The sequence below is a fragment of the Myodes glareolus genome, chromosome 6 (genome assembly GCF_982192425.1).
Source record: "Myodes glareolus chromosome 6, mMyoGla1.1, whole genome shotgun sequence".
Classification (NCBI taxonomy): domain Eukaryota; kingdom Metazoa; phylum Chordata; class Mammalia; order Rodentia; family Cricetidae; genus Myodes; species Myodes glareolus.
Genome location: NC_142031.1, coordinates 14132296 through 14154178, shown reverse-complemented (window position 1 = coordinate 14154178; position 21883 = coordinate 14132296). Strand labels below are relative to the sequence as shown.

The window sequence follows — 21883 nt, the reverse complement described above, 5'->3', positions numbered from 1 at the left end:
TCCCACCAAGACCCACAGCCAGCCCCTGGAGCAGGGGACCCAGTGATGAGCCCCAGGGCTGTTGGCCAAAGAGGCCCCGGTTCTAGCCTTTTATCAGAGGAGTGTGTGTGTGTGTGCCTGCATGTGTGTGTGCACGTGTCTGTGTTTGTGCGTATGTAGGCACATCACACACTTACAGTCTTGGTAGGATGATGGAGTATATTTTCCAGAGATGGAAAGATACCTGGGCCTCCAGTCGTGAGCCTGGTGTGTGGTAAACAGGATCATTGTCATTAGAAGTTACATTAGTGACATCCGTGCCTGCTAACAAATGCGTCCCTGAAGAAAGGGGACGTGTTGCCAGTCAACATGGGCACACTGAAGCTTGATCCAAGCGAGAGGCACAAGGCCACCTATTCACTATGGCGTGGATATGAAGCACCCTCCCAAAAGCACACATTAAAGGATTGGTCCCTAGATGATGGGACATGGGGGTGCGTACTTCATCAGTGGTTCGATCCATTGTCTTTGGTTTGGTTTGGGGACAAAGTCTCTATCCCAAGCAGTTCTCAAATCCTGTGTAGCCAACGATGAGCAACAGATCTCCTGCCTCCACATCTCCAGCCCCAAGCATCAGGTGTGTGTGTCACCATGCCGCTTACTGACGTGTTGGGGATCGAACCTAGGGCTTCACGGACGTTACACGAGCACTCCACCACCTGAGCTAGATCTCGGCCTTAGTTAATCTTGATGAGTTTACACCAAACGGGCTTTTTGCGAGAGGAGACCTAGAAGAAACTCACTCTTGACGCTTGCTCTTGGCTGCCGGGAGGGGAGCAGCTTTCCTTATCTGGTTCCTTCCTGTCATCAAACTCCTGCCTCACCGCAGGTCTGGAAGCAACAGACCCAGCACCCTGAACATGGACTGAGACCATGAGTCAAAATGAATCTTCCCTCCTTCAGATTGCTGGTCCTGGGGACTTCCTCATAGCAATGACAACTGAGGGACACTGTCTGTCTGCTCCTCACAACTATACACCAGGCAGGTGACACCGCCTCACTGTGCAGACTGATGGGGAGGGAGGGACTGGTCTGCAGGAGCACAGATGGTCTAACAACAGGGGCACAGCCCCAGCAGAGGACACGTCTGGAGTCACCAGCCATCTAGGCAAGCACTGTATCCCCACACTCCCTCTCTCTGGGTTTTACTGTCTCCCCCTTGCAGATAGGAAAAGAGAGGCTCAGGCACGGCAGCCCCTTGCTACTGAGGGGCAGAGCCACAACCTGAGACCAGCAAGATGGCTCGGCAGGTACTGCCGCTGCTTTGCTGCCAAGCCTGATAATCAGAGTTTGATTCCCAGGACCCTCATGGTAGAAGAGGAGAATTGACTCACACCTGACCTACACGCACACGCTGTGGCACATACGTGTCCAAACATACCCATGCATGCACGTCCCATACACACACAAAGAAATGCATTATATATCTTGGGTTTTTTGAGGCAATTTTTCTGTGTACCTCTGACTCTCCTGGAATTCAGAGAGATCCGCCTGCCTATGCCTCCCAAGTATTAGGATTAAAGGCGTGCGCCACCATGCCTAGCAAATATAATTTTTTAAACACCGTAACCTGAAGCCAGAACCACTTCTTCCCCAGACGACCCACCCCAGGGCAAAGACCACTCCCGCCTAAGCAAGCTCAATGCTCCTAACTCCTTTCTCTACCTCCAATTCCTGCCTCCTCACCTCCCCAGCTATGAAGTGAGTGGCCAGGAAGGGTTAAAATAGCTAAAATTGTAACTTGATAAAACCAAAACCACTTAGGAGACAAATGACTAGGCCTGTCTATAAGGAAGTTTCTAAATTGGATTTGTTGAAGTGGGAAGACCCACTTTAACTGTGGGTAGCACTATCTCAAGGCTGGGGTCTTGAATAAGAAAGGAGAAATCGAGCAGAGCGACGGTGGCACACGCCTTTAATTCCAGCACTCAGGAGGCAGAAACAGGCGGATCTCTGTGCGTTCAAGGTTAGCCTGCTCTACAGAGTGAGTTCCAGGACATCCAGAGTGGTTACACCGAGAAACACTATGAGAGAAGAAGAAGAGGAGAACGAGGAGGAGGAGAAGGAGAAGGAGAAGGAGGAAGGAAGGAGGAAGGAAGGAAGGAGGAAGGAAGGAAGGGAGGGAGGGAGGGAGGGAGGAAGGGAGGGAGGGAGGGGGAGAAGGAGGGAAGGAGAAAGGGGAAGAGAGAGAGAAGGAAAGAGAAGGAAAGAAAGAGACAGAGAGAGACAGAAAGAGGGAGGGGAGGGAGGGAGGGAAGGAGAGAGGAAGGAAGGGAGGGAAGGAAAGAGGAGGAGAGGGAGAGAGAGAGAAAGAGGGGGAGAGAGAGAGAGAGGAAAAATCTGAGCAGCCCCACCAGCTGTCCTCTGTTTCGCTTCCAGATTGCAGGTGTGATCTGCTGACTAAGGTTGAGGCTTGGGGAAGCAGAGCCTGCCCTTACTGGGAGCCTCCCCACTGCACAAGCCAGGGCTGAAGCCACATTCCAGGAACACTTCGGAGAGATGGGCTCTCCTCCCCAGCCTTGTTTACACCTAATAACGCTGCTGGGTGGTTATCATTCCACTAAACTGATGGGGGAACCAGGCCTTGGAGAGGTTCCCAGTTAACCCAAATGCACACGATTAGTGAAGAGCTGAGGTTTAAAACTGGGTCCAGGGCCAAGCAAGAGAAGATGCTCAAGGCAACAGGGCAAGTGTCCCCTAGGCTAACTCGGAACAGACGCAAAGAGGCAGGACAAGATGATGACTGAGAGTGAGGAGTCCAGCCCCTCATGTCCAAGCTATGGACCACTGAGTCATCCTGACCAGCCCAGCCAGGGACTAGAAATACTAGAGCACACAGCCAGCTCATGGGGTCACTGGGTCACTTAGCCTCGGCATGATGTCCAGCGCTGCCCTGACATATGATCTGTCTGGGATCATTGAGTCTGAGCTAGGGAGTCGTGTCCCCGGGACACAGTGGGTACACTGGGCAGGGGGTAGAGAGAAGGCACACCAGAAAGAGCCAGAAGAATGCAGCCACCACAGTCCTAGTTTTGAGCTCTGCCTCTAGGAAGTAGATGGAGTAACAGCCAGACCCCAAGAGGGGTATCCTTTTTTTAACCCAACTGCTCCAGGAGAGCCCTGTCCATCTGCCCAGGGGCTTCTCATTCTGAAATTTCTTCCACCCTGCCCAGTCCTATACGAATTTACACTCATGCTCAGAGAGACTTCCTGTTACAGCCCTTCCGGAAACACCCCAGATCCCTGGACATCCATTCCTACTCTATTTCATCCTGTGTCCAAGACCCCTGACTGAAGTTCTCTACAGTTTAGTACCCGCTTGTATCATGGGGATCCCAAACAGAGCAGACCCCCCCCCAGGCAATACTGGGAACCATGCTGATCCAGTTGAAGCTAATCACAGAGGAGAGGTGCCCACAATACTGAGCTTGTTCACCCACTCCAAGCCAGGAAGAAACCCTAGGGGTCCACCCACTCATCATGAGCAATGAATGTGAAAGAGGCCTTCCCTCCCCTGCAAGGGCATCTGTCTAAGCTGGAGATCTGGAGTCACCTGCCTGAGAATGGGCCTTCAACTCACACAGGGAGACAAAGGGTTTCTCTGTCACATTGGGAAAGCCAGGATTTCAACCCAGGGCTCCAGATGTCTTTAGCCATCAATTATCCCCCCAAGTGCAAACACACACACACACACACACACACACACACACACACACACACACACAAGGTCTTTCTGTGACCCTGAGCACTGAGGGACTGTGATATCAGAAAGGCTTAGCAGGTTAAGGCACCTGCAGGCAAGCCTAAGGATCTGAGTTCAAACCCATTCCTGCAAGTGTCCGCAGACCCCCATTTGTGTACCATGACACACAACCACATGCAAACAAATACACATACACACTACATAAATAATATAATTTAAAAAAAATAAGTAGCCAGCCTGATTAAGTACCACTAACTGTGATTTGAGCTAGGCCACAGCACAGGGGAGAAATCAGGGGGGAGAAATCAGTGGTTCAGTTTACAGAGGAAAACAGAGTCCAGAGGAATTTTGGCTTCCATGTTAGTGCTTGGGTGGGCTAAAACAAGGCCCCAGCATTCCAGTCCTTTGCCACTAGGGTGCCCTGCTTCCTGGGAGCTCCCATGCACAAGGCACATAGAGTCCCCCAACAATAGCCACAAAGGGGAAATATAACCAGGTGTGATGGCTGTAACATTAGCATTTGGGAGTCTGAGGCAGGAGGATTGCCATTAGTACAAACGGAATAGGATCCTGTCTCAACCAAAAAAAAAATATAAAAATAGAATTCTTTTTAAATAGGGCCGAAGGATGTAACTCAGTTGGCAGAGTGCTTGCCTAGTACGCACACAGCCCTGAGTTCACTCCCCAGCATTGGGCATGGTGCTGTGTGTCCACAATCTCAAAGTCCATGGCCATCTCTGCTACACAGTAAGTTCCAAGCCACCCTAGGCTATGTGAAAATTTATCTGACCCCTCCCACAAAAATAAAATGAAATATAAAACTGGCCAGCAAGATGGCGCAGCAAGTTTCTTGGTTGCCAAGCAACCATGGCACATGCACACAAATGCATGTACACACACACACACACACACACACACACACACACAAATAAATGTAAAAAGTTTAACTAAGAAAAGGGGGAAAAATGGGTCAGTATGAGCTGAGGTGGTCCACAGCAGCCGAGGTCCCATGGATAGCTCTGGGGGACTGAGTCTCCTCTCACAGCAGCCGAGGTCCCATGGATAGCTCTGGGGGACTGAGTCTCCTCTCCCACTTTGCGCAGGAACACAAAGATGCTGGGAGAGTCCCTGAGTCCTCCGAGGCCACTTGGGTAGTGAGAGGCCTTGGTGTGGGATTGGGGCCAGGCCTGCTTCCTGCCATGAAGCAGGCTCCCAGTCAAAAGAAAGAAAGCAGGTCACCCGAGCCTCAGCACTGACCTCGTCTGGGTGAAGGGTCTTAATGAACTAACGGCATTCTCCAGTCACTGATCCACCCCGTCCCGCAGGCCCCTGCTCTACTCCACTCTCTTCCCAATGGGCAAAACTACGATGAGCCACAAGTTCACTTACTCTGTCTGGGGCGGTACAGCGGCTGCGTCCAGGTCTGTGGGAAGAGCAAAGGGAGACAGCCTGTCAGACGGAGGCTGGCCCCAAGAGCTGAGTCTATTCCCGCCCCCTTCTTCCCCCGCCCCACAAGGAACCAGGGTGTCTTAGGATTCCCTGCCTTTCCCTGGGCCCCCCCCCCCCCCGCTTTATTGAGTAAGCTCCCTACCTGTCCTGCCTGTCCCACACCGCCCCCATGGCCCAATCTCAGTCAGAACCAGCACCCTGCCTGCCAGGCTTCCACCAATCCCAGCTCAGGAAGTTCCTGCTGAGCCAGTCCCCAGTGTCTCCCAGATGACAGATCTGAGCGCCCTGCAACTGGCACTTACTGACAACATGACCGGACCCTCCCACCCCCGGGTTGCTGGCTCCCCAAGTTGACTGATGGGCTCTCTGGAGCTGTGACTGGAAGGCTCCAAGAGCTCAAGGCTTGTGTCCCCAGCAGAAACTCGGGCCAAGCGATTCCATTAAGGCCCCGGCAGAGTGCAAGCCAGATGTTGTAGGAATGTTAGGAATCTCCTTTCCCAAGAGAAACGGGACACAGCCTCTTCCTAGTGGCTCCCTTTCCTGCTTACTGGGGGAGCCTGAGCCTCTCCAGTTCACATGCCCGGTTGAGACTCTCCGAGACCCCTCACCTGGGCCTGGGACAGTGTCAAAGCAGATCAGCGAGGACTCTGCATCCCTCTCAGGTGCAAGGTCAGGAACAACCAGGTCTGCGCTGGTCCCCTCTTCATCATCACTGTCATCGAACTCAAAGGCTTCTCCAGAGTCCTCCTCCACCTCGGGGGAGGGGCCTGGGGCTTTGGAAGCCAGTGGATCTTCTGGAAGAGAGGAGGGGTTAGCAGGCTATTGGGCCTCAAAGAACAGGGTCTGGAGGCTGGATAGCAGTTCTGGAGACTAGGCTAACGCAGCTCAAGACCTTTGCAGCGTTAGGGTCCTACAATGTTCCCAAAGCATCTTGGGCACTGGGTCAGGTCTCTGAGCAGAGAGCAGTGGAGGCGTTACTTGACAGTCTCTCCTCACAGACTGCTGGGACAAGATCTCACTTTGTAGAGCAGGCTGGCCTGGAACTCAGAGATCCACCCGCCTCTGTCTTCCAAGTGCCGGGATTAAAGGCACGCGCCACCATGCCTGGCTGAGTTCCCAGTTCTTTTAAATACACATGTAAAGACGCCTGTTTCTGTGTGCTTGCATGCTGGTGTGTTCCTTGTAGGGGCAAGCGAGAGCAAGTAGGCTGTAGGTCACGTGAAGCAGCCTCTTGGGAACACTATGACTGGAGGCAGGTAGAGGACACCCAGGTGCTGGGGCAGGGCTGGAACAAGGTCTGAGACCCGAGTTCCCCATACAGAGGCCTCCAGCAGGGCCTGGCTTCCTGCTTCTCCCCTCCTCGTGTGTTCTTCCTCTTCGGTCCCCTTCCTCATTCTTCACAGCACAGCTCAGAGGTCTCCCTAAGCACACTGTGGGTGCCTCCCTCTGCTCCCACCTCTTGCTTTCCTCACCCTGGCCTTGCATGGCCAGCACAGGCTTATTCGGTATGGCGTGTAATCCCTACCAGTTATGGATCCCAAATACCTGAGCAGAATGGGCTCGGCAGCTGTTGTTCAATTACTGAAGGACTGGGGTTTCCGCCAGTGCATTGTGAGTACTCCCAACTCTGAGGGTCCTCCCCAGGCAGCTACATAGCTGGGAGCAGAATCTTACCCCTGCAAGTCCTGTCACTCAGCATCTCTGTGCCTTGGTTTCCTCCTCCGTCCAATGGAAAAGCAAAGCAGCACTCCCTAAGACCGGCTGAAGGCCTCAAATGCTTCTCAGCCTCAGTGTAGCAGTCGCAGAGAAGGTCAATGTCATTGCGGCATCCTTCCCGCACATTGTGGGGGCTCCGCAGCATTACCACTGCAGGACAGTAGCACCCTATAGCTGTAACCCCCCAAAGAATCTCCAAACATTACTGTCTATTTGGAGCACATCTCTACTAGTCGGGAGTTTATGGGGCAGGTATTGCCCCCAACACAGCATCAGTGATCTAAGGGCTCCAACTTGAATGACAGACTGTGGAGCCTGCTGAGACCTCTGGGGACATGAGTGGTGGGGAGAAGGACAGAGCAAAAAGCAGGGTGTAGGGGGCAGCAGACGAACGGACGGGCAGCCACGCCCAGTTCCAACAGTCTCTCCTACCCATGGAGACCCCAGGCATGACACTCAGGCATACATGTAGATGGGAGACCAACTCTCTTGCCGGCTGTGGTGGCTCACACCTGTCATCACGGCACTAGGGAAACTGAGGCAACAGAACTAGATCTGAAGTCAGTCTGGGTTGCAGAGTAAGATCCTGCCTCAAAAGAAAAAAAGAAAAAGAAAGAAAGGAGAGAGGGGGAGGAAGGGAGAGAGGGAGGGAGGGAGGGAGAGAGGGAGGGAGGGAGGGAGGGAGGGAGGGAGGGAGGGAGGGAGGGAGGGAGGGAAAGAGAGAGAGATGGAGCTAGAGGGATGATGGTTCACTGGGCAGTTAATGCTTACAGAGGCCCTGAGTTCAAGTCCCAGCACTCACATGCAGAGGCTCACAACCACCAGGGCTCCAGTTCCAGGGGACCCAGTGCTTCTTTCTGGCTTGCAAAGACACAGACATAGGCACACACACACTCGCATACACGGAAAAATAGTCTTTTTTGAAAAAAATAATAGAATGAGAAAGATAACTTGGGAATGAGTAAAGGCGACTGCGGCCCAAAGACAGCATCCTACGATTTCTGTCCCACACAGAAACCCACATAAAGGAGGAAGAGGCACAACTCTGAGTGTTGTCCTCTGACCTCCACAGGCACATGTCACACCCACACCCCTACACACACACACACAAGTGTGTGCACCCACACACACATAATAATTTTTTAATAAATCAGATATTGGGCTGGAGAGATGGCTCAGAGGTTAAGAACACTGGCTGCTCTTCTACAGGTCCTGAGTTCAATTCCCAGCAACCACACGGTGGCTCACAACCATCTATAGTGAGATTTCATGCCCTCTTCTGTTGTACAGGGATACATGCAGGCAGAGCACTGTATACATAATAATAAATAAGTAAGTAAAGAAAGAAAGACAAGAAATCAAATATAGCCCCGTGGCAGTGGTGTATACCTTTAACCCCAGTACTCAGGAGGCAGAGACAGGTGGATCTCTGTGAGTTTGAGGCCAGCCCGGTCTACAAAGTAAGATTCAGGACAGCTAGAGTCGTTATACAGAAAAACCTTGTCTTAAAAAAAGCAAAAAAAAAAAAAAAAATCATATCCAAACTCTAAAAAATAATTATTTAAATTTATAGTATCTAAAAGTATATCATTTCAAATATCTAAAAATATATAATTATTATGCAGAGATGTTCATAAACCACATTTGAAGCTGGGCAGTGGTGGTGCACACCTTTAATCCCAGCACTTAGGAGGCAGAGGTAGATGGATCTCTGTGAGTTCAAGCCTGCCTGGTCTACAGAATGAATTATAGGACATCCAGGACTATACAGAAAAACCCGTCTCGAAAAACAAACAAACAAACAAATTAAAAAAAGAAAGAAAACCACATTTGGTAATATAATACCAAATATTATCCACTCAGTATGGGTTGATTAAAAAAAGCATAATTTTTAACTTGTTTATTTGCACGTGTGTATATATGTAGATGCTCACGTGTCAGGGTGCTCTTGAGGCTGTCAGAGGACAACATGCGGGCATCCTCTCCTTCAGTCATACGGGTCCCAAGGACCAAACTCAGGTCACTCGCTAGTCTTGGCAGCAAGACCTTTACCCACCAGCTCAACCGCCTCACCAGCCCATATCAAGTACAGTTTTGGTTCTGTTTTTGACTGTGGTATTAAGTATATGCACGGTGTGTACATATGTGTCTGTATACGTGAATACGTACACATGTATGAACATGTATGTGTGTACAGAACCCTTTTCTCTCTACTCTAGCCTCGCTGTTCTTCTTGCTGGTACAAGGATGCGCTCAGTAGCTTCTGGCCTCAGGACCTTTGCACTGGCTCCTCCGGGGCCTGAGATGTTCTTTCCGCTTTTATCTTCTCCTGCTCCCCTCCTCGGGCTGCTCTCTGCCACTGGTCAGCGGGGCTGCCATGGAGACCCTGGGACTCCCTGTGGTTTGGTTTTTGGAGACATGGTCTCATTTAGCCCAAGCGGGTCTCGGTCTCGATCTCACTATGTGGCCTAGGAAGACCTTGAACTTCTGATCCTCCTGCCCCCAGCACATTGTGGTGGGAGGGAGTGCTGAGATGTGAGACAAAGGCCACCACACCCAGCTCTCAAAGTAATTTTTTAGTCCCAAGTAAATAACCACAGAGTCCCTGCCTCCCTCACCCTGTGGCGAGGGTCCAAGACAGAGCCATCCTGCTTCGTGGATGTCTAACCTCTTGGTGTCCTGTCTTCGTTCTGATGATTCTCTACACATATGACAGGTGTCACCACAGTGACTAAGGACTTAGGGCTCCACTCAGCCCTGACATCAGCTGTAGAGTGAGTATACCTGATCATCCAGCTTTACTTGGTTTCTGGGATCAAAATGGGGTCACGGGCCTACCTGGCTCCCAGGGCTAATGAGAAAAGACAGGTTAGCACTGAGGCTCATGGTGTGAGGGCTGAGCTCAATCACTACCAGCTAGTCACATGACATTGATGCTGGGTATATTACTGTCATTTATCACATCATATTCTCCTGGCTCTACCATGGTCATTACTATTAATACAGCCCTGTCTGAGCCCCATCCATGTCCCTGGCTAACATGAGCTGTCCCTTCCAACTCACAGGCCAGCCCCTGTCACACTGACTCCCCATGAAGTATTGGGGATCCAGATCACTTCTGCACTTCCTTCCCTGAAGAGTATCAAGCTATTCTCATTTGTGTTACCATGAGTCCAATCAGCTGCTCCTGGCAGCCCTGAGCCAGGGATTGTAGCAAAGTTAAGACACTAGCTGAGGTCTTAGCACTCACAGAGGACCCTGGGTGGGTGGGGAAGGAAGCACTAGGAGAGACAAGGTCATGCCCAAAGAGGAGTCAGCTAGTGCTTACCAGGCCTTGGAAAGGACCATGCATAAGGCTGCCCTCAGAAAGAAGAATCATGTGACATGTTTGGATGGGGAATGGATGTGGCTCGCCGGTGCAGCAAGAGTCAGTGACACAAAGCAAATGACCCCCAGTACACCACAGACATGAACCATGGGTGGGTCAGCATGGGCCAGGTGTCTGAGGGCATCCCTTCCTCAGGAACTAAAAATCAGACACAGGCAAGGGACCAGCCCAACAGGTGACAGGAGAACCCGGAGTCAGCTGTCAGTCAAAACCTTAGAACAGAGGCTCTGGACGGTCTGCTCTGATTTCATTCTCACTTCCCTTCGGGGTAGAAAAAAGAGAGCCGGGGACCCAGCAGCAGGAGCCAGAGGGACCCAAGGCCCCTGGCACAGAAAAGATCCCCTCCCAACTGGCTGCCCTCCCCTCTACCCCGGGCAACCCCAGGCTGCTCCTCATCAGAGGGAAGATCCAATGGTGATTGGATCAGCCAATGGTGATTGTGGTGATTGGACGCCCAACCCTTCCCAACCATCTGGACAGGTGGCATGACAGGTGTCAGTCACTCATGCTCTTGACAGGCACACCCAGGCCTCAAGAGAGCCAACCTAAGTGAGTCTACCAGGCAGAACACTGAGAAGCCATATTGCTACTAGAAAGCAGTCCGCTGGGCGGAACCACAAACTAGTGGATTCCTTGTACTTCACAAGGGAACATTCCAGAGGGTAAGAGACCCATCTTTGGGCCCCACCAGGGCGTAGGCACTCAAAAGCGACCCACACAGGTTTGCCACGCCCTTCAGTGACACACACTCCCATTCAGGGAGCATTGGTTGCCACACACAGTTCTTTCGGTATGTTTAAACCTTGCAACAGCACAGAAGAGGGTGTCATTATTACCCCAGGTTTAAGGACAAGGACACTGAGCTGCAGAGACACCAAGTCCCATCACTGAGCTTACAGTGTAAGTGGTGGCAGGGTCAGGATCCAAACTCAGACCAGGTCAGTAATGGAGGGGCTCTGGCTGGTAGCAGATTTATTCTCGTCCCTCTCTGGGGAGTTGGGGGGGGGGGGCAGAGGGAGACAAGAAGACAGGAAGCTGGGCTTGTGGGTAAGACAACCATAGATGCCACTCTGCGGTAACTGGGGCCCCACTGAAGGGGATGCCAAATAAAACACAGGAAGCTGGGTTGAATTCTAGATCAACAAGTGGTTTTGTTGGGTAAATACATTCCTTTTTTTTCCTTCTTTTCATAAATTGGTCAAGACTGAGCTACCTCTATGATCCGTCCTTAGAGTCAAACCCTTCCCTTCAGTCCCCATTTGCACCTGCAACTGACCCACCTCAGCCCCCAGGGTCTCTCAGTCCCAGTCCCCAAACTGCCCGTCTCTGCAAGGGATCTTGGGTGAACAGGTAAAACATCAGGAGATGCCTGGCATTTACTCTAAAGACAGGACTCCATCTTGTGAACAGGGAACCCAAAGCAGATGGAGACACAGGGCACATAGCCAGCAGAACACAGTCTGCCCAAAGCCAGCACAGCTCGCCCGCGTCCCCGGGCCCCTGGGGTACAGTACCTACGGCAGGCTGTGCAGGAGGGCTCGAGGAAGCCATCAGAGTCCAGCTCACGCTAGCACCGTCCTCACTGCTCGCCTGTGGAAAGAAGGCCAGAGACTCGGTCAGATAGCCACCACAGCAAGGGAGCCTGGCTTGGAAGTCGTGCTCCGGCCCAGCCCCGCTCACACTCTTCCCAGCAGCCCCAGTTAAGCCCAGCCTCCACCCAGCATAAATCATTAACTTACAGAAAAACCTGCAGCTGCAAAGCAGAATAGCCCCATCGTCCCAGAATTCACCACAGTCACAGTATGCCTTAGCCCACTGTCAAGGGGCCCCTCTAGAGGGTCCCTCCCATGTCCTCTAGCCCAGGCCTGGAGTCACACTTGAGCACCAAGTTCTCCAGGTTTCAGAAACAGTGTTGCCCTGGACTGGACTATCACGGACATGTCTGGACACTTCCTCCTCATGGGGTCCCCATCACCACAGGCTCCCACGGTCTAACGTCTCACCGGACCCCTCCTGAAACCTGCTAAAAAGCTATTCTCTCTCTTGATCTCTCACTGTCCTGCCCTATGGTGTTGTCCTGCTGGCAAGCAGCCACCAGCTTGGGAATACGGCTGTAGAAGTCAAAGGGCTACAGAGAGGTAGATGGCCCCGGATGGGGACAGAATCCAAAATGTCCCAAGTTGGAGCAGCTTTCTGCCCAGGTGGCAGAGGCCACTCCTGTCTCGTGGAGCTCACACATACAGCAGGGCCAAGCACGACGGGAAGGTTCCCCAGGCTCGGAGCAACCTTGCCCGGTGTCCCTTACAGAGCAGGGAGACGTACCCCGAACCTCTGATCTGGCAGCTGCCCCTCTAGATCTCCCTACAGCGAGGGACTCAGGTCTGAAGAAGGAGCAGAGAACTCTGTCCAGCCGCCTGACCCTGTCACCAGCTGGCTGGGACCTGCTTTCCTTTTATTTCCACTAACTAACTGACCGAATAAAAATGGAATGTGTAAGGATGACGACAACAACAACAAAAAAACGATGACAGTGACATTCACGGAGCACCTGCTGTTCGGAGGCCACTCTAGGCCCATAACCAGCCCCAGGGAGAACGATACGTACAATGAGAAAATGAGGTTCAGAGTGTGCCTACAACTCCCCCAAGATCACACAGTCAGGAAGGCGCAGATTCAAACCAACGACATATATGTCTGTGCTCCTTACGGAATCTTTATGGGGCTGGAGAAATGACTCAGTGGTCGAGAGCACTGGTTGCTCTTGCAAAGAACCCAGGTTTGCTTTTCTGCATCCACATGGTAGCTCACAACTGTCTATAATTACAGTTCTAGGGGATCTGATGCCCTCTTCTGGATTCTGTGGGCACCAGGCGCACATGTGCACAAGTAAGCATGTGTGTGCTCATGCATACATGTGCACGTGCGCGTGTGCATGTGCGCATGCGCACGCGCGCACAAACACACACAAACACACGCACACACACAATCTCCCTTATACTCCAGGTTCCAAAATCCCAGAAACAGCTAATGTTAGTTTCTTAAGAGATTTTATCCGGATGTGGTGGCGCACGCCTTTAATCCCAGCACTCGGAAGGCAGAAGCAGGCGGATCTCCATGAGTTCGAGGCCAGGCGGATCTACAGAGCAAGTTCTAGGATAGCCAGGGCTACCCAGAGAAACCCTGTCTCAAAAAACAAAGCACAAAGACAAAAAATAAAAAAAAAAAAAATGAAACGACTTCTAGAGCAATCTAACATATTCACCGGCTGCCACAAGTTTATTCCGCTGTCCCCTCCCCCCTTACTCATAATGCTGTCTTCTAGTTCAGCCATCCCCAAGTCAAGCATGTCACCATGGCTCTGTCATTGTTCCCCTGACCACAGCCTAATGCTCTACTGCACACCCACATCTCCTGCCTCATTTCACCTCATCACGGGGGCACTGGGCATCTCCCTTCACCACCAGAGGGAGAGCAGGATGCCCTGAGGGAACCGGAGGGGTGAGAGCCTACCTCCACTAACCGTAGCTTTTATTCAGAGGGCTGCCACCGCTGTTCAACCTCCTTACTGCTTGTCATCATTAGCGTGTTATGCTGTCTGGGGTCTGAGCTTCATGCCAGGCCTGCTTTCAAAGCGTGCACAGTGTTGAATACTATCACTGAGGATCTTGGAGCACAGTCCGTGCACACACGGGACCACTGTACACCTCTCAGTCTGTTCACACAGAAGCACACAGAACCCTGCACTGTCACTGTTTGGTTTTGGTTACATCCTTGCTGATTTCAGAACAGTATGTGCTTGAGGAAATGGGTTTGTTTGCTTTCTGACACTGGGTATAGAACCCAGGGCCTTGTATGTGACCCCTCTTATCACTGTTATCACAGCTTGGTTTTGGTTTTGGTTTAATTCTTATTGATTTCAGAACAGTGCATGCGGAAATGGGTTTGTTTGCTTTCTGACACTGGGTATAGAACCCAGGGGCTCATGTGTGCTAGACAAGCACTCTGCCACCATGCTATCTCCCCAGCTCAGACTCACTTGAAATAAACATTACTTTTAATTGTGTGTATGTGTGTGTGTGTGTGTGTGTGTGTGTGTGTGTGTCCAGCAATCTTCCTATCTTCTCCACCTCACCCCGACACACACACACAGAGTGCTGGAGTTATAGGCAAGCCCGTGGCCACATCTGGCTTTGTACGACACCCCCACCCCGACACACACATATACAAAGTGCTGGAGTTAGTTACAGGCAAACCCGTGGTCACATCTGGCTTTGTATGACACCTCCTCCCCTATACACACACACAGAGTGCTGAAGTTACAGGCAAGCCCGTGGCCACATCTAGCTTTGAATGACACCCCCACCCCCCACCCCCCACCCGGCACACACACACAGAGTGCTGGAGTTACAGGCAAGCCCGTGGCCACACCTGGCTTTGTATGGCACTGAAGACTTGAACTCAGGTCCTCATGCTCGCTCAGCAAGTGCTCTGACATACTGAGTTATTTCCTAGCCCAACCACTCTTCTCCAACAGCACACAGCAGCGCTGGACTCGCCCTAGACAGCCCCCAAGACACTCAAAAGTCATAATCACCCCTGGCTGCACAGGCAGAAGCTGCCCCAGTCTCTTGGTTTTATGACCAAGTCGGTATTAAGCATCGTCTTCCCTGCCCTGACCCCAGCTGGGCCTTGGGGAGATGAGTTCACAGTCTTCAGGGTTCACCCCTAAAAACACAAGTCTATAAAGATAAATACCCAGGAAGGGACTGATGTCACCCCACTGACAAACTGAAGATAGGCGTACAGCCACATAGCTGTCTTGCAGGACTCCTGGTGGACTCGACCCCTCAGCTCTCCCTTGTGAGCACTGGGACTCAAAGGCAGAAAAACAAATGCCCATTTCACAGAAAGAAAAACAAAGGCATCATCACTCAGCCTCACAAAGATGCTTGATAGTGACAGCAGAGACCTTCCTCTCCAGGCTCAGAAGTCCTACATCCTCCCCACCTGCTCATCCTTCGGAGCCTAAGTTTCTCTAGACAGGAATGCACGCATCAGTACGTATGGAACAGAAAGTTTTCTATAGTGCTTTCCCTCACCATCTTTTACAGAGAGGGCAGGTCAGAGAGGTTAAAGATTTGCCCGAGGTCACACAGCCAAGGGGAGCAAATGGCAGAGCAGGACATAGTATGGGGCTCTGATGCCAGGCCCCTGCTACACTGCTGCCCTGGATGTCGGGATTGGACTCTGGAAGCACCTGATCCAGGCTGACTGGCATCCCTGGAAACTCCTCCAGGCAAGGACATATGTTAGTGAGTCCTGTCACACCCACAGGCCTATGGCTGCCACTTCACAAAAGTCTCCAAAAGATATGGGGGCTGCCTTGAAGCTGCCCATAGCCCCTTCTACAGGCCCTGGTGGGCAACAAGAAAGACAGAGGACATAGGTAGAACTTTGAAAGAGGAATCAGGGATACCAGTCCCTATTAGTCGGTCTTCCTTTTGCTAACACATAAGACATAGTCTGTGACAAGGAGTTTGTTTCAGAGTTGGGACCCAAGCTAGAGTCCCATATGACCACAGACAGCCCAGCTCAGCAGAGCCCTGATGTCCACATCTACAAAATGAGGATCTAGGACCTCTCCCACAGGACCTTCTGCAGGATGGCTGAGGTCAACCAGAACCTTGGAAGGACTGAGTGCCAACACACCTGTCCCCAGACAGTCACCCCACAATGAGAGGCAGTAAACAAGACTCTCAGGATTTCATACCACAGGGGTCCAGGGGACCCAAATCTCAGCATTTGCAGTCCTGAGGATCTGGGGCAGCATCCTGGAGTGCTGGGATCTTTGTGGAGGCTGGGCTGGCCCCTCTTTGTGTGGCCACGGCCTCTCCTCGCCTCTCGCAGCTCTGGGCTTCGCTTCTGTGCAGTGGGCATGCACACGCCTGCCCAGAGGCCTCAAGGCCGCAACCCAGAGGAACCAACTAGAAGGTAGATGAGGATGACAAGAGCTGCTTGGCTGGGTGCCTGATGCTTAGTAAGCTTTCCCTGCGCTATGCACGTTCTGGAAGCTTCCACAAAGCGAGCTGTAGCTCAGATGATTGCGGTGTGGTGCTGTGAGGTAGTATGAAGGGCTCTCATGAAGAAGAAGAAGACGTAACAGACATCTGGAAGTGGTGGGAGAACACAGAGGTCCAGCCATCCCAGAGCCTTCGCTACATTTCTTCTTCCTCTCATGTTTTTTTTTTTTTTTGGTTTTTTGTTTTGTTTTGTTTTTGTTTTTGTTTGTTTGTTTGGTTGGTTGGTTGGCTGGTTTTTCGAGACAGGGTTTCTCTGTGGCTTTGGAGCATGTCCTGGAACTAGCTCTTATAGACCAGGCTGGCCTCAGAACTCACAGAGATCCGCCTGCCTCTGCCTCCCGAGTGCTGGGATTAAAGGTGTGCAACACCACCATCTGGCTTTTTGTTTGTTTACTTGTGTTTTGTTTTTGTTTTTGTTTTTGTTTTTTGAGACAGGGTTTCTCTGTAGCTTTGGAACCTGTCCTGGAACTAGCTCTTGTAGACCAGGCTGGCCTCAAACTCACAGAGATCTGCCTACCTGTTTCCCAAGCACTGGGATTAAAGGCATGCACCACTGCGTGGCTTGTGTTTTTGTTTTGTTTGGTTTGGTTTTTGTTTAGAGGCAAAGTTTCATATAGATAGAACAGGCTGGCCCTCTGTAGCCAAGGCAGACTCTGAATTTCTGCTCCTCTGTGCTCACCTCCCGCGTGCTGGGATTACAGATGTGTACACATTCAGGTCATGCAAGGTTGAGGGCTGAGCCCAGGGCTTCGCACAGGCCTGGCAAGGATTGTGCACCGAGCCCCAACCTCAGCACCCCTACTGTATATTAGCAGTACAAAGAGAAAAGGGGCCGGGCAGGCAGAGCCAGGATAAAACCGCAACATACAGCCAGATGATAGTGGTGCATGCCTTTAATCCCAGCACTGGGGAGGCAGAAGCAGGTGGATCTCTGTAAATTCAAGGCCAGCCTAATCTCCAAAGCAAGTTCCAGGACAGCCATAGCTACATGGAGAAACCCTATGTCAGGGAAAAAGGAAAAAAGAAAAAAGAAAAGAAAAGAAAAGAAACAAAGCCTGACAAGCAGGCAGATGTGGTAGGAGGGTCTTCCTTTCACTGCCTGTGTTGGTGGCCCTCAGCCCCTCTGCAGTGAGTACTGAGGAGGGAAAGAAAACGCGGCCATCCACACTATGAAAACCACCCACACTTTCTCTGGTTGGTGGTAACACTAAGGACAGAACCCAGGTCTCAGAACTGCTGGACCACACTATACACCCTCAGCCAATCCAACAGCATTTTCTTCTTGTTTGAGACAGGATGTTACGTAGCCCAGGTTGGTCTCAAATTTACTACCTAGCTCAGGATAACCTTAAACTTCCAACCCTCCTGCCTTCACCCCACCATGATCATCAGCGGGCCCTCAAAAAATCAGAAATCGGTCCCAAGGTGGTGCTGTCGCTACCCAGAAGTGGAAACTGAGTCGAGGGAAAGGGAAGAGCCTTCCCTAGTGGGTGCAGCAGAAGTCAGGCAATGGCTGTGAAGGCCATGGCTCAAAGTAGGAATCTATAGCCAGGCACTTCTGAGCAGAAAACTCAGCTCTGGCTGTGCCAGCCATGACAGGGAACACCTGTCCACAACTAAGAGCTGTCCTGAGCTAAGATGAAGTGCTGGATATGATCTTTCCATGACCACAAGAAATTCCACCATAGTCAGCACAGCCACTGTTAAAACTGAGATGCCAGCCATATGATATTTGGGTGGTGGGATTACAGATCCCCTTTTGCAGGCATCTTTTCAAAATGAGACTGGAGAGGCAAGTGGACCCCAGAGCTGCTGCTCCCTTTTCTGCCACATTATGCAGAACGGGGGTGGAGGAATCTGCTCTTTGGGGTGGTACTCAACAGGGTGAGATACAGTGGGACAGGGGAGAAAGTCTGGGCTTTGGGGTATGCATGATGGCCAGATGGCGTGGAGCTCCGGGACCAGACCCCGGAGAAGAAGCACCCAGCACCCTCGACAGCAGCTCACTCAGACATGACTTCCCTCCCAACTAGTAATCCAATCAGCCAGGCCTGGTTTCCCTGGGGTTTTCCCTCCCTCAGGAGATCAAAGTCTAGGTTGGTAGTGGCCAGTTCACCAGTTGAACTAAGTTCCTAGGCACTGTGTGTGTGTGTGTGTGTGTGTGTGTGTGTGTGTGTGTGTGTGTGTGTAGCTAACAAAGTTTCTTCCCTTCTCTCCTGGCGATTCGCAGGGCCGTGTGACCTCCGGCTTCCTGGAGTCTCTGCTCCAGCTCTGGCTTGAGGGGATAACTTAGCAAGAACCTGGCTCTCTTTGTTATGGTGATTCCACCTGTATTCAAGGTCTTAGCAGTGAGCCGTTAGCCTGCCTCCCCTGGCTGACCCTGCCCGAGGGGCCGGGAAGCTTTAATCTTCTCCTCCTGCTTCTGGTTGGGAGGAGGCCTTGCCTTTTTGATCCTGGTTGCCCACTGGTATAAATATCTGACTTGAGTTTAATAAAGTTGCCATTTACTCTTGTAGATGAGCCAGGTCTCTTTGTGTGTGTGTCTTCTTTCCCAACCCTCAGGACAATGTCCCTTCTCGTGGGCCCGAGTTCAGGAAGCGCGCAGCCTGGGTCGGGCGTGGGTATCCATTGAGAAACGCAGACTCCCACGTGTGTGTGTGTGTGTGTGTGTGTGTGTGTGTGTGTGTGTGTGTGTATGTATAGCTCTCTGGGCAGCTCTCATTCCCCTTCCATACTCACGAACCCCAGGAAACACTCCCAGAATAAACCAGACATAGAAGAACAGGGGAGAGTAGTACTCGGGAGGGGCTGGGGAGGGGCAGCCCTAGTCTGCACCAGGGAGCTTCTGGCTATCCTTGAATGAGGCACACGGAACAGGCTGTGTCCTGGGCTCCCAACTGAGGAACTCCAGCCTCAGAGGCAGTATGTCTGTCTCTTGGATGCGGGGGAGGGGGGGAACAAGGGTGAAGAATGGAGACGTGGGTAGTAAGGAGCTTGGACGGATGGGACCTAAGCTCGCCCCAGGGCCCACTGTTCACCAGAGTCTCTCTAGCTCCCACCTCGGGCACCCCAGTGACTGTCCCACAGACTGCCCGCTCTAATTAGTCCCTTCCTCATCCAGGTTCTAAGCAAGATTAGCCCAGGTTAGCCCCTCACCTGTCCCCTCTGGTCTCAGCAGCTCCTGGCCGGTCCTGGAATTCTGCTGCCCGGGATGGTGGGAACCTGCTTCAGATCTCTGGGCCTTTGTTCAGGTTGTCTGTTCTCTCCAGATGGAATCTTCTCTAGATCAATTCCCTACTAAACCATCAAAACCCAGTCTTATTTTCTCCATTGAGATCCTTCCCTTGATTCACCTCACACAGTGGCTTCTGGGGCCTGGCTGTGGCGCTCTCTAAAAAGATCACACAGAGGTGCTGACTTGGGATATGACTGGTCCTAAGCCCAAAGGTTATTTTCAAAAGAACATGGGAACGCACACAAGGTTGGTGACACAGCCCTATTACAGGGGTCTTGCTCACTGGCCTAGAAGCCCTGGGATGCACTTGGCTGCACTTCATGGCTGTGCCAGGAACAGAAGCCAGGGTGTGGCCCACAGCAAGTGCCTAAAACAGCTGCCCAACTAAATACAGAGCATCTCCCTGCTTGAGAACAGGGGTGCAGAGCTAGGGCAGCTGTAGAAAGAGGTGAGTTTCAGATGGATAGAGGGGAAGCTGTGCACAAAAACCCTCCCAGGGGGGACTCCACCCTGCCCAGAAACCCAGGTTGTAAAGGAAGCCAGCACTGAGCAGGAATTGGGGTTGAGTACCAGCCAGGAGGGGGCACCACAGCTACTACACAAAGCCTGGCCCTTGGAAATCCCTCAGCACCAAGGGCTACCTGGTGGAGACTCCCAAGGACCACCAGCTCAACCAAGAAAATGGGCAAAAAGAAACCAAGAGGCGCTTATGTGAGAGGGGTGTGGACCCAGCTTCAGCTGGCTCCAGGGGGGCAACTGAACACTAAGGGGGCTCCCATCAAAGGCGGGGATGGCATTGGGTGACTCTGCAGGTTCTTCATGAATGCCCTACCCAGGAGATCCTATTTTACAGATGGTCAAGCAAAGCCTCAGAGGGACTTCTTCCAGCTAAGGACTGACCGAAGTGTCGGTCAGAAGAACCAGTGCCTGAGAGGGATGAAGGGTGTCCCCAGGGCCTAGAGGTCATTGAGTTTGCAAGCACTGGAAGAGAGAGCAGGGCTGTCCTTCAGCCGCCACTGTTAGAAGAAAGGACATGCTGGGGGTGGCAGAGTGGACCAAAGAGACAGCAGGGCCTGGTTCCTCCCCTTTGGGCCACTAAGGCACTGAGTCCCCAGACATTGGGTCATTCAGGTCCTTGTCTCTTAACTTCCTTTCTTTGCAGGGAGCAGGGAGGGAGTCTCTCCTCCCTGCAGTGGGCGAGGCTTAGTCAATGAAGGCAGCCTGGGAACAAAGGACAGCTTGTCGCAGCTCAGCGTAGGCGCCCCCACCCCACCCCACCCCACAGATCTCCTAGGCCAGTCAATGATCAAGGAAGGGTGAGAGGCACCACCCCCAGGCCTCTGTGGGAAGGAGCCGCCCCACAGCCTGGCCAGAGGGGACCCTGGGGTCTGTTGCCTTGGAAACCAGAGTCAGTCCAGAGAAGCTGCTGGATCCAGCAAGTAAAGGCGCCTGGCAGCACCAGACTCAGCTCTGGGCCTCCTCTACCCTCCCCCATCCCAGTCCCAGACACATTAACCCTGCTGTCCCCAGGGTCCAGCCAGCCTGGGAATCAGAAGCTGGCGCGCATATGAAAAGCCTCCTAGAGTTAGCACTGTTCCATCCGCTTCTCCCTGGGCTCCTAGCCACATTCTAAGCTGTGACCTGGAGAGCAGAGATGGCTAAGCTTGAGACTTGGGCTTGTCCCCCATCACTCCACTAGCCTGGCCCAACTCAGCTTGCCTACCTGGAAAAGAAAGCCACTCTCCAGGCAACACATGACAGACTAAGAAGGGGTTCTGCCACCCTCATTTTTGTGACCACGGGTCAAGGGACTGGGGCCAGGGTCACATGGGGAATGATAATCTTTGAGACTCGATAGTCTTCAGATGTGGGCAGAGGAAAGGTGGTAGGTTAGAGCCAAGGTGTCAGGGGAGGGCACCTTAAGGAGACACGATAGAGTATGGATGGGAAAGACACAGACACATGTCCACTACATCCAGTCCAAAATGCCAGAAGCATTAAAAGTCCACACATGGCCTCAACACAGTTAAGACCATATCACAATTTTTGGAATATCCTCTTGACTTCAATTTACCTACCCTGACCTCCAAGGGGTTAACTTCACCTCTACCCTTGCACCCCAAGTCCCTCACCCTTTTGTCATTCCATAAGCATTTTTCATGAGCCCAATACCTACTTCCTGTTAGCCCAGCCTGCAGAGGACCCCAGGTATCTGTCCTCAGGTGGCAAGCATGTGGTGCAGGTACAGGCTCTATGTTAGGAACGAACTAGCC

At 52.1% G+C, this 21883-nt stretch overlaps 1 protein-coding gene across 4 annotated transcripts in view; it reads right to left on the bottom strand.

The window, feature by feature from the left end:
- Positions 1–21883, bottom strand: part of Arhgef10l (Rho guanine nucleotide exchange factor 10 like) — a 149573-nt gene that overhangs the window by 87156 nt on the left and 40534 nt on the right. For 2 of the 4 annotated variants that reach the window (XM_087906958.1, XM_087906959.1), the window contains exons 2-4: positions 11810–11885; positions 5800–5985; positions 5132–5165 (exon numbers count right to left, since the gene is read on the bottom strand). In XM_087906958.1, the coding sequence (XP_087763084.1) occupies positions 5132–5165; positions 5800–5985; positions 11810–11846 (257 nt within the window). In that variant the 5' untranslated portion in view covers positions 11847–11885. Of the gene's footprint in view, positions 1–5131; positions 5166–5799; positions 5986–11809; positions 11968–21883 lie in introns of those variants that run through there. The other 2 variants (XM_087906957.1, XM_087906960.1) reach the window with 2 other exon arrangements.